At 41.4% G+C, this 12,824-nt stretch overlaps 1 protein-coding gene across 2 annotated transcripts in view; it reads right to left on the bottom strand.

The window, feature by feature from the left end:
- Positions 1 to 12,824, bottom strand: part of LOC122552902 (protein transport protein Sec23B) — a 72,494-nt gene that overhangs the window by 22,995 nt on the left and 36,675 nt on the right. For both annotated transcript variants that reach the window (XM_087991433.1, XM_087991434.1), the window contains exon 13: positions 7,493 to 7,599. In XM_087991433.1, coding sequence (XP_087847559.1) covers positions 7,493 to 7,599 — 107 coding nt within the window. The remainder of the gene's footprint in view (positions 1 to 7,492; positions 7,600 to 12,824) is intronic.

Genomic DNA, 12,824 nt, shown 5'->3' on the forward strand with positions numbered 1-12,824 from the left:
GATTTTGCTGCTCCTCGGATGCTGCCTGAACTGCTGTGCTTTTTCAGCATCACTCTAATCTAGAATCTGGTTTCCAGCATCTGCAGTCCTTGTTTTTAACTTTTAATGATGCAAAGTGTCGGCAGAAGGATGTGGACAGGTTACGCGAGCGAGCAGAAACTCAGCAGATGGAATGTAATGTGGGAAAATGTGAAATTACGCATTTTGACAACAATAATACAAGAATAAGGGCAGAACAGTGGCTCAGTGGTTAACACTGATGCCTCACAATGCCAGGGACCATAGTTCGATTCCAGCCTCGGGCGACTGTGTGGAGTTTTCACATTCTCCCCATGTCTGTGTGGGTTTCCTCCGGGTGCTCAGGTTTCCTCCCACAGTCCAAAGATGTGCAGGTCCGGTGAACTAAATTGCCCATAGCGTTAGGTGTATTAGTCAGATGGGAATGGGTGTGGGTGGGCTACCCTTTGGAGGGTTGGTGTGGATTTGTTGGGCCGAAGGGCCTGTTTCCACACTGTAGGGAACCTAATCTAATCTAGGATGAGTATTATTTAAATGGAGGAAGACCACAGTCCTTATACGAATTATGAAAGATCAGGTGGTAACAAGGAAGGCAAAGGGAATGGAGTATAAAACTAGGGAGGTGTTGCTAAAACTAGTCAGAGTACATTTGGAATACTGTTGCCCCTCTCACCATAAACCTATGCCCTCTAGTTCTGGACTCCCCCATCCCAGGGAAAAGAACTTGTCTATTTATCCTATCCATGCCCCTCATGATTTTATAAACCTCTAGGTCACTCTTCTGCATCAGACACTCCAGGGAAAACAGCCCCAGTCTTTTCAGCCTCTCCCTATAGCTCAAATCTTCCATCTTGGCAACAACCTTGTAAATCTTTTCTGAACCCTTTCAAGTTTTACAACACCTTTCCGATAGGAAGGAGACCAGAACTGCACACAATATTCCAAAAGTGGCCTAACCAATGTCCTGTACATCTGCAACATGACCTCCCAACTCCTGTACTCAATGTTCTTACCAATAAAGGAAAGTATGCCAAACACCTTCTTCACTATTCTATCTAACTGCAACTCCACTTTCAAGGAACTATGAACCTGCACTCAAAAGGTCTCTTTGTTCAGCAACACTCCCCTGGACCTTACCATTAAGGTATATAAGCCCTGCTAAGAGTTTACAGCACCTCACACTTATCAAATTAAACTCCATCTGCTACTCCTCAGCCCAGTGGCCCATCTAATAAGATCTTGTTGTACTCTTCTTTGCTGTCCACTACACCTCCAATTTTGGTTTCATCTGCAAACTTACTAACTATACCTCCTAGGTTCACATCCAAATCATTTATATAAATGATGAAAAGCTGTAGACCCAGAATCAATCCTTTTGGAACACCACTGGTCACAAGCCTCCAGTCTGAAAACCAACCCACCACCACCACCCTCTGTCTTCTACCTTCGAGCCAGTTCTGTATCCAAATGGCACGTTCTCTCTGTATTCCATGAGATCTAACCTTGCTCATCAGTTTCCCACGAGAAACCTTGCTGAACACCTTACTGAAGTCCATATAGATCACAGCTATGTCCTCATTAATCCTCTTCATTACTTCTTCAAAAAATCTCAATCAAATTTGTGAGACATGATTTCCCATGCACAAAGCTATGCTGACTATCCCTGATCAGTCCTTGCCTTTCCAAATACATGTAAATCCTGTCACTCAGGATTCCTTCCAACAACTTGCCCATCACCGATGTTAGGCTCACTGGTCTATAGTTCCTACTTTTCCTGACCACCCTTCTTCAAATAGTGGCACCACGTTAGCCAAACTCCAGTTTTCCGGCACCTTACCTGTGACTATCAATGATACAAATATCTCAGCAAGAGGCCCAGAAATTACTTCCCTAGCTTCCCACAGAGTTCTAGGGTACACCTGATGAGGTCCTGGGGATGTATCCACTTTTATGCATTTCAAGACATCCAGCACCTCCTCCTCTGTCATATGGACATTTTTCAGGATGTCGCCATCTATTTCCCCACATTCTATATCTTCCATGTCCTTCTCCACAGTAAACACTGATGCATTTAGTATCTCTCCCATCTCCTGCAGCTCCACACATATGCTGCCTTGCTGATCTTTGAGGGGCCTTATTCTATCCTTAGTTATCCTCTTGTCCTTAATGTATTTATAAAATCCCTTTGGATTCTCCTTAATCCTTTACCATCCTCTGTTTAAAATATTTGCCTCTTACATTTCCTTTAAAGATACCCCTTTTTTCTTAAACCTATGGCCCCTAGTAATTGACATTTTGACACTTGGAAAAAGACTCTCATTATCCATTCTATCAATGCCTCTTAATTTTGTAAACTTCTATCAGGTTTCCCCTCATCCTTCAGCTTTCAAGTGAAAACCAATCAAGTTTGTCCAATATGTCCTAGTAGCTAATACCTGCAAAGTAGCCAACATCCTGGTAAATTGTTTCTGTACCCTCTCAAAAGCCTCCACAAGCTTCTGATAGTGTTGCGACGAGAACTGTACACAATATTCCAAATGTGACCTAAATAAAATTCTATACAACTTCAACGTGACTTGTTAACCTTTATGCTCTGACCAATGAAGGCAAGCATGCTATATACTTTCTTGACAATCTTTTCTACTTGTGTTGCCACTTTTAGGGAACTGTGAACTTGCATGTCTAGATCCCTATACACATTGATGCTAATAAGGGTTCTACCATTTACTATATACTTCCCTCCTACATTAGATCTTCCAAAACACATCATCTCACATTTGTCCGGACAAACCTCCATCTGCCATTTCTCCTCCAAAGTCTTCAGCCTATCTATATCCTGCTGTACCCTTTGGCAATCCTCATCACTATCTGCTGCTTCCCCAAGCTTTGTGTCATCTACAAACTTAGTAATTAGACCACTTATAGTCTCCTCCAAATCATTTATACAGTACAAACAGATCCCTGTGGAACACCACTGGTGACAGATCTTTAGTCAGAAAAAAAAACCCTTCCATCATAACTCTGCCTTCCGTAACTAAGCCAGTTCTGTATCTATCTTATCAGCTTACCGCTGACCTTGTGTGACTTCACCTTTTGTATCAGCCTGCCATGAAGGACCTTGTCAAAGGCCTTGCTAAAGTCCATTTAGACAACATCTACTGCCCTGCCCCAATCATCTTTGTCACCTGAAAAACTCAATCAGGTTTGAGAGACACAACATTCCCCGCCCAAACCAATGTTGCCTACTGCTAATAAGCCCATACTGTTCCAAATGTGATTAAATTTAACCCTAAGAACCATCTCCAATAATTTCCCTACCACTGATGCAAGGTTGACAGGCTTGTAATTTCCTAGATTATCTCTGTTGCCCTTCTTAAACAAAAGGAACATTGCATATTCTACAGTCTTTGGGACCTCTCCTGTGATTAAACAGGATGCGAAGATTTCATACGAGGCTCCAGCAATTTCCTCATCTGCCTCCCTCAGTATTCTGGGATAGGTCCTATCAGGTCCTGGGGATTTGTCTATCTTAGTCCTTTTTCAAATCACACAATACTTCCTCCTTTTTTTTCCCCAATATATTGACATGCTCCAGAATAACAATATATTGCTCTCAAAAACTCACCATCCACTATAATCTACTCCTTTGGAAATAATGATGTACAGTGCTCATTAAGAACCCCTCCCATTTCCTCCTACTCCATGCATAAATTCTCTCCAGTGGATCTTCACTTTCCTTAGCTCCATTTTAGCATTTTCCTTAACACAGACTTGAACAATTCACAGTAACAGTCATTAAGCTAACTGGCCTATAGTTATCCTCTATTTTCGCCTCCTTCCCTTAGAACTTCTTTTTCCCCCTCTAGTGATAATTATTGAATTATTTCCTCTCCTTTTGGCTCTTTATTATTTAGTATTTTTTTAAGATGTATGTAAAGTATTTATTCAACTCCTTTGTCATTTCCTCATTCTCATTATGACCTCCCAAGCCTTGCTTTCAAAGGGGCCTATGTAAACTTTGACTCCTCTCTTCCTTTTTATATATTTAAAAGGAAGCTTTTGCTGTCCATCTCAATTGCCTCATTATATGTTTTTCTTTCAATTTAATGATATCCTTAGCCTTCCTCATTAACTACGATTTAGCACTTATACCGTTATCCCCTTCCGAGATTTCTTCTTTCTGGGATATAGGTTTGTTATGAGTGATAAGCTATTTTCTTAAATGTCTGCCATTGTTCCTCAACCATCTTTCCCAGTCTACTCCAGCTAGCTCTGCACTCAATCCTTTGTAATTACCGTTGTTATAAATTTAGCACAGTTGTTTCTGACCCATGTTACTTCCCCTCAAAGTGAATATTAAATTCTTTCATGTAATGGTCACTGATTTCTAGGGATCCTTTATTCTGACATCATTGGAACTACAACATATTGTTCTAGCAAACTGTCCCAAATACACTATGAATTCTTCCTTGTGGCTGCCTCTGCTAATCTGACTTTTCCGAGCTATGAGAAAGTTAAAGTTATCCATAATTAATGTACTGATTGTTATTTTGCCATATAAGAATATAAGAGCAGGGCTTTGGTAGTCAGGGCTTTGGTGAAAACAGTACAGTGCACTGTTTTGGTGGCCTTATTCGAAAGAAACACATCTTAGAAAAGTTCAGAAAAGCTTCACTTGACTCCTTCCTGGAATGATGGCTTTAACTCATGCAAAAACAGTATATGCCTATTATCTAAAATTCCAAAGTTCAGAAGTTTCCCAACATGGAACAGAGAATCCCTACAGTGAGGAAATAGGCCCTTCGGCCCATCAGGTCCACACAAACCCTCCAAAGAGTAACCCACCCAAACTCATTCCATACCCTTTTCTCCTATACTTACCCCTGACTAATGAACCCAACCTACACATCCCTGAACACTATAGGCAATTTAGCATTGTCAATTCACCTAACTTGCACAACCTTAACAGGAAATATTTCACCTTCCCTCTGTTTTAAATGGGTAACCCCTTATTGGTAAACAGTGATCCCAGTCCTGGATCTTATTGAAACATACAAAATCCTGAAATGATTGGATATTAGAAGGACGTTTCAGCTTGTGGAAGAAACTAAAACCATAATTTAAGAGGAAGAGGTATCTGTTTTAAAGGAAATTAATTTATCTTAGAGGGTAGCTAAGATCGTGGGAGGGGAAAAAGGGAAGAGCATGAAGTAGGATTAGAACTGGAGAGCATGTAGGAGAGAGAGAACGGGGTGACAGAGTGGTGTTGGGAGGCAGGGAAGAGGGAGGACAGAAGGGGAAAAGGGGCAAGAGAGAATGGGGAAAGAGCGAGGCTAGTGAAGGGCGGAATGAAATTGGTGGGCGGCACGGTGGCACAGTGGTTAGCACTGCTGCCTCACAGCGCCAGAGACCCGGGTTCAATTCCTGACTCAGACGACTGACTGTGTGGAGTTTGCACGTTCTCCCCGTGTCTGCGTGGGTTTCCTCCGGGTGCTCCGGTTTCCTCCCACAGTCCAAAGATGTGCAGGTTAGGTGAATTGGCCATGCTAAATTGCCCTTAGTGTTCGGTAATAAGGGGTAAATGTAGGGGTATGGGTGGGTTGCGCTTCGGCGGGTCGGTGTGGACTTGTTGGGCCGAAGGGCCTGTTTCCACACTATAAGTAATCTGTAAGTAATCTGTAAATCTGTAAGAAATCGTGCAGCAGCGCAACAGAGTGGGAAAATGGGAGAGGGGATTGAGAGCAACATACTTGGAAAGGAGAAGGCAGAGAGACAGACAGACAAACAAAGGAGCGATGGGTGGAGAGAGCACAGGGGACAGAGACAGACGGGTGCAAGACAAAGACTAAGCCAATCCCGCATTCATGAATTTCACTGAGACCAGCTCAGAGTGTGTGCACCACTAGAGGTGATACATAATCAGTGTTAGTTCAATCAAACTCCTTACCTCGACTGCAGTGTCACCCATTTTCCTAAGATCAGAACTTGGCCTATTCTATTTTCTCCCCTGTCTTAGCTGACATGGCAAACAAAGGTGTGATAATTAAGTTCTGCTGCTTGGGACATTTCAATGGTCAGAATGATTAGTTGCTCATTTAAATCATCAAGTTATTACTTTGGATTTTTTTAAAACGAAATTTATATTTACAGTTATGACAACCTCAACTTTCTGAAATTTGAACACTGGCTCTCCAAGAGATGAGAAAAGAATTTAAAGTGTACCTGCCCTGCCTCCTACTTATTGAAAACATACATTTTACTCTAATATTGCTCGAACATAACGAAGAATATTTGACGATGTTTCAGGAGTTTTTTTAAAAGGATGGACAGCATTGTATTGCACATACATTAATTAATCCTTTTGTCACCCAACTACCCCCCACTCCTACACATTATTGTATAATAATCAGCTTTTGTCCCAATTAAATCAACCTCTGTTGCCACGTTTTCATCCAATACCTTTTGTATTTCTGTGAGTCAGAGTTGCTAACCTGAGATAAGAAGCTTGTACAGTCGTAAACAGGAGCAGCAATTCAGTAAAATTTGCATACATCTTCCTGACTCAACTTCAGGCCTTTCCAGTTTTTCTTGTGCTCAGTTACTGAGTTATTCATGCCAAACTCTGCCTATGTCAAGTTGGCAAAGAAATATTCAGGGCCCACTCGGCACTTGCTAGTAATATTTTTCTGTCATTTAAGAGTATCATAGAATCACAGAGTCCCTACAGTGTGGAAACAGGCCCTTCGGCCAACAAATCCACACTTTTGGTCCAACTGGCCACCAAAAGAAATGACCCACTATCACTAGTTTCTATACTTACAGACAAAGAAGGACACCACTTCGACTGGGACAACACACACATCCTAGGACAGGCGAAACAAAAACACACACAAGAATTCTTAGAGGCCTGGCATTCTAACCAGAACTTCATCAATAAACACATCGATTTAGATCCTATCTACCTTCCCTTGAAAAAAGAACCAGAAATGACATCACCCACCTTAAGAAACCAAGACCTATAAACAGAGAGGCAGGACATACCATCAGCGCTTCACCGGAGATACTCACTGATGATGTTACCCAGTATGGTGATGAAACATCTGAAAACAAACCTTCAAACTTGGCAAGCTAACTTGTATACTTGTCATCAACCAGAGCTACAAATCTTTTTAAAAATCACTAATATATGTCTTAGGTACATATTTAGATTACATCCCATTCACTCACTTGTGATTAGGCATTCTGACATTATTCAGAAATCCAGAAAATCCCAAAAGCCAGAAATGTCTTGATATGCTAACTATCAATCTTAATAAATCATTACAGTGTCAGATTACAAAATTAACAAAGTTCAGTGCCACTTGAATTTAAAAATTGCCAAAGTTTAGTGAATTTAAAGCATAATTGAAGCTTGTAAGTTAGAGACTACATAGGTTGCACAACATACACATTAGCAGATCTGCAACAAACTTACTTTCTGGCGACTGTAGTGACTCTGATGCGTCTCTGGCCACTGGAATGCTGGTAGTGAGTGACAAACTGAATAGCCCCTCTTCCACCCTGAGGAATTGGTGCGTTATGCTGCAAAATCATAACAGAAATTTATCAGAAATTTTGTACCAAAGAAATCAGAAAACAATGTGCTTAACAGTCAGAATAGTGTATTGATGCATGTAATAAAATGAACTATTCAAAACAAGCTGCATTTACATTTTGAATATGCTTCTATTCTTAATTCTACACTTTTTAAAGCACTGCTGATAAGTATGAAACCACTAGCATTCCAACCCATATCACTAAACTGGTTTTCCTCGGACACGTTCACATCTGAAAGGATAAAACCTTGGGAATATAGTTAAAAATTTGTGTATTTACATCAACTACCTATAGAAGTTTGGCTGTCATTACTCACCTTCCATAAACACAGTGAAATCAGTCAGACTGAAACAAAAAAGGGAATGTCTATGATCTGGTGAATAGCACGAAGTGACAGAAGGACTGAGTGCAAGGTTAAAACAGACAACAATAGGACAAAGAAAAACAAGGTGTTATGACACGGGGTAAAACTCCTGCTTAATTTAAACAGCAACACAGAAAAGATTTTTCCCAGTAATCTGTAAAGTTCGAATGGCCAAGAACTATTTACAGTAAAAGTCAACAACTTTATTTCTTAAAATATAACCGAGAATAATTAACTAACCACTATTTACAATTTCTTTCTCTAACCTATCTTTTAGTTTCCCTTCTATAATACTAGTCCGATAAAACTCCCAATTAAAATTTACAAAACAACACTTCTTATCTCAAAACCAGGCAGCTGTAGGCTCTTGCTGAAAAATGTGTTGCTGGAAAAGCGCAGCAGGTCAGGCAGCATCCAAGCTGTAGGTTCTTGTCTTCGGATCTTCCTATGTCTTCTTTTCTTGTTAGGAATTTCTGCGACACAGGTTACTGATCGAAAAGGTACTTTTAAGAGAGAGCTATTTTCAAGCAATCTGTTTACATGCTGGGCCATGGCAGTTCTTCTCTCAACTGTTCAATTTTCCCCAGTCTTATACTCCAGAGCATCGCATTCTGTCATTGGCGTTTAAAATTGTCAATGTACTCAATTCAATCTTTATTGGAGTTTGATGTGTTTCGGGTATAATTTAAACTGATTGGCCAAATTCAAATTTGATTTTGTCTCTAAGCAACAAACTCATCGGGTTGTTTGACCCATTGTTATATTGTTACCATTTTTGAGTACATTTGGTGCTGGGTCCAGTAGTTCTGCTGTTTTTAACTCTGTTAAAGGTAAACCCACATCTTCATAACAAAGGAAATGCTGTTTTTTGGTATGTAATGTAGCCAAGTGCAGCAACCCAACTTAACATCTAAAGTCCTACAAAGCAAAATGAGATAAATTTTGCGGTGAGGGTAGCCAGGGCATTGAAATCTAATGCTGTACGTCAAATCTCACCATGAGTAATTTTATGCTACTAATTACAAAGGATTTCAATGTAAAGTCTCATCCAAAAGATGGTATCTACAACAGTGCAGCACTGATGTTAGCCCAAAACAGGTATTCCAAGTCTTGTCATGAACATTTAACCTACAATTTTTGATATAAAAATTCACGAGTAGGACAGGGGCATCATTGGCTGGCCAGCATTTATTGCCTGTCCCTAGTTGCTCAAGATGCTGGTGGTGAGCTGTCTTCCTGAACCACTGCAGCTCATGTGCTGTAGGCAGACTCACAATATCATTTTGGAGGGCATTCCAGGATTTTGATCCAGCAACAGTGAAGGAATGGTGAAGTATTTCTAAGTCAGGATATTGAGTAGCTTCGAGAGAAACATGCAGGTGGTGGTATTCCCACGTGTCCACCACCCTTGTCCTTCTAAATGGAAGTGGTGAGGGTTTGGAAGGTGCTCTTTAAGGTTCTTTGGTGAAATTCTGCAGGACATTTTGTAGATAGTAAACAATAATGCTACGGAGTGTCAGTGGTGGGTGGAGTAGACGTAGATGTAGTGCCCATCAAGCAGGCTGCTTTGTCCTTGATGCCGTCAAGCTTCCTTGAATGTTGGAGCTTCTTTGGTGCTGCACCCATCCAGCCAAGTGAGAAATATTCCATCATACCAGTGACTTATAGATGGTAGACAGGCTTTGGGGAGTCAGGAGGTGAGTTACTTGACTCTGATCGCTCTTGTAGCCATTGGGTGTTTATATGGTAAATTTATTTGAATTTCTGATCAATGGTAATTCAGAGGATGTTGATAATGCAGATTGAGTGATTCTAACACCATTGAATGTCATGGGGAATGACTAGATGGTCTCTTATTAGACATGGCATTTGTGTGGTATGAATGTTGTGTGTTACTCTTCAGCCTAAGCCTGGATACTTGAATGTGGACTGCTTCAGTATCGGATGAGTCACATATAGTACTGAACATTATGCAAACATCAGCGGACATCCCACTTCTGATTTTATAATAGGGGAAAAGATTGTTGATGAAGCAGCTGAAGGTGTTTGGGCCTAGGATACTATCTTGAGCAACTCCTGCAGAGCTGAGATGACTGACCTCCAAAAACCATAACCATCTTCCTATGCGTCAGGTAAGATTCCAACCCATGGAGAGTTTGCCTCCTGATTTCTACTGATTCCAGTTTTGCTAGGTCTTTTTGATGTCATGTATGTTGAATGCAGCCTTGAAATTAAGTGCAGTCTCACTGCACCCCTGGAGTTCAGCTCTTTTGTCCATATTTAAACCAAGGCTGCAATGAGGTCAAGAGCCGAGTGGCCTCGGCAGAATTCAAGTTGAGTATTGATGAGCTGCTAAGCAGGTGCTGCTTGATAGCACTGTTGGTGACACCTTCCATAACCTTATTGATGATGAGAGTAAACTAATAGGGTGATAATTGAAAAGGTTGGATTTATCCTGCTCTTGTGTACAGGACATACCTGGACAATCTTCCACTTGTCAGGTAGATGGGTGGCACGGTGGCACAGTGGTTAGCACTGCTGCCTCACAGCGCCAAAGACCCGGGTTCAATTCCCGCCTCAGGCGACTGACTGTGTGGAGTTTGCACGTTCTCCCCATGTCTGCGTGGGTTTCCTCCGGGTGCTCCGGTTTCCTCCCACAGTCCAAAGATGTGCAGGTAAGGTGAATTGGCCATGCTAAATTGCCCGTAGTGTTAGGTAAGGGGTAAATGTAGGGGTATGGGTGGGTTGCGCTTCGGCAGGTCGTTGTGGACTTGTTGGGCCGAAGGGCCTGTTTCCACACTGTAATGTAATCTAATGTAATCTAAAAAAAAGATGCCAGTACTATATCACAACTGAGGTAAAAACAATGACTGCAGATGCTGGAAACCAGATTCTGGATCAGTGGTGCTGGAAGAGCACAGCAATTCAGGCAGCATCCGAAGACAGGCAAAATCGACGTTTCGGGCAAAAGCCCTTCATCAGGAATAAAGGCAGAGAGCCTGAAGCGTGGAGAGATAAGCTAGAGGAGGGTGGGGGTGGGGAGAGAGTGGCATAGAGTACAATAGGTCAGTGGGGAAGGAGATGAAGGTGATAGGTCAGGGAGGAGAGGGTGGAGTGGATAGGTGGCAAAGGAGCTGGGCAGGTCGGACAAGTCCGGACAGGTCAGGGGATCAAGTTGCTGGAGGTTAGAAGCTAGGATGAGGTGGGGGAAGGGGATCACAACTGAAACAGCTTGGTTAGCGTAGTGCTAAGCTCTGCAGCACAAGTCTTCAGTACTATTACTGGGATATTGTCAGGGCACATAGCCTTTTCAGAATCCAGTAACTCCAACTATTTCTTGACATCATACAGAGTAAATCTGTAATGCTGGAGACCAGTGGAGGAGGCAGAGATGGATCATCCACTTGGCACTTCTGGCTGAAGGTTGCGCCAAGTTTCTCTGCTGTAGTTATCACATTTACCTAACACGCTCAAGGTGCCCAGTTTGAAACCAGGCAGAAACAGATATACTATCTTATTATAATGAAGACAAACAAAGTGTGACAGAAAATCCTCTTACTCTATGCACAGTGCTACTATTAGACCAAGTAAAGAATAATCCACTACAATATCAGGCATTATTAAAGCATCTTTAACCCAATGAAATGTTCTAACTAAAAACAATTTATAGAACTGCAATCAGGAACCAAAGCAAAGAAGTATACATTAGTTCAGGTAACCAAATGGAGGAATTCATAGACCCTGGACTGCTAAAAGTGTTTGCGTTATTTCGAAATAATACTTTCTACTTGCTATTAAAAAAGCTCAGAAAATGACGTGTTATCAAGAATGTGGCAAGCACAAGGCCAATGAAATCCAGTGCTGCATTGTTCTGCATTATGTTGCAATTTCTTCCAAACCACCATGTCTATCTATTCATGCATCAAAATCAAATTAGTCTTTCCTTCTCCTCCTCCCGAACCAAGCTGGCATCAACAATAACCTTCTCAAAGATAACACAGCTATCTGAGACTATTGGAAGGGGCATGCACTACCAGCAACCTTCTGAATCAGAAGTCCACAGAAGGTGATTCAAGAGATGAAAAACAACAGTGTGTGCAGTCAGGACAACTTTCCTGCAAGGATCTATAAAGCTGATGGTCATGGGCTTTCACACAAACTTTGGTCATTTTGCAAAAAAATCTGAGAAGGGCAGGTAATGTGTCCTGACTTTCACAATATCAGTTTTCAAGAACGATGATAAATCAATTTATGATAACTATAGAGGTACATCGCTTCTGCCACTTTGTAGAATCCACATGTACCACCCATCTGTCAGCATGTACATACTTCTTCAGAGTAAATATAGATTCTGAACAACTAGGGGAACCATACACGATCATGGTCACTTGCCAAATAAGAGATGTGTCCAAGTCAAAGTAAACAGGTCTAAATAACATTTACTGACCTGTCAAAAGTTTTTTTTTAATACAGCTCTTTGGAGATCTCGATGTTCAGCAAAATCTGTTCCTATCCTACCACTCTTGCATGACAATACAACAGCAAGTCTTCTGTCATGAACTGGGCACCAAGTTCTTTGGCACATGTTTTCCATTCCATGAGACATTTACATCATTGGCTAGGCCAGCATTTATTGCTCATCCTTACTTGCCCTCAAGAAGGTGGAGGTGAGCAACTATTCGAACTGATACTGTCCAGTTAGTATAGGTACATCCACAACATTACAGAGGGACCTCTAGGATTTTGACCCAACAACAATGAAGAGATAACAATATAATTCTAAGATAGAAAGTGGCTTGGAGGGGAATTTTTAGGTGGTGGTGCTCCCCACGTATCTGCTACTCTT

Source organism: Chiloscyllium plagiosum, unplaced genomic scaffold, assembly GCF_037043375.1.
Source record: "Chiloscyllium plagiosum isolate Xiang-an unplaced genomic scaffold, Cpla_swu_hap1 HiC_scaffold_10, whole genome shotgun sequence".
Lineage (NCBI taxonomy): Eukaryota > Metazoa > Chordata > Chondrichthyes > Orectolobiformes > Hemiscylliidae > Chiloscyllium > Chiloscyllium plagiosum.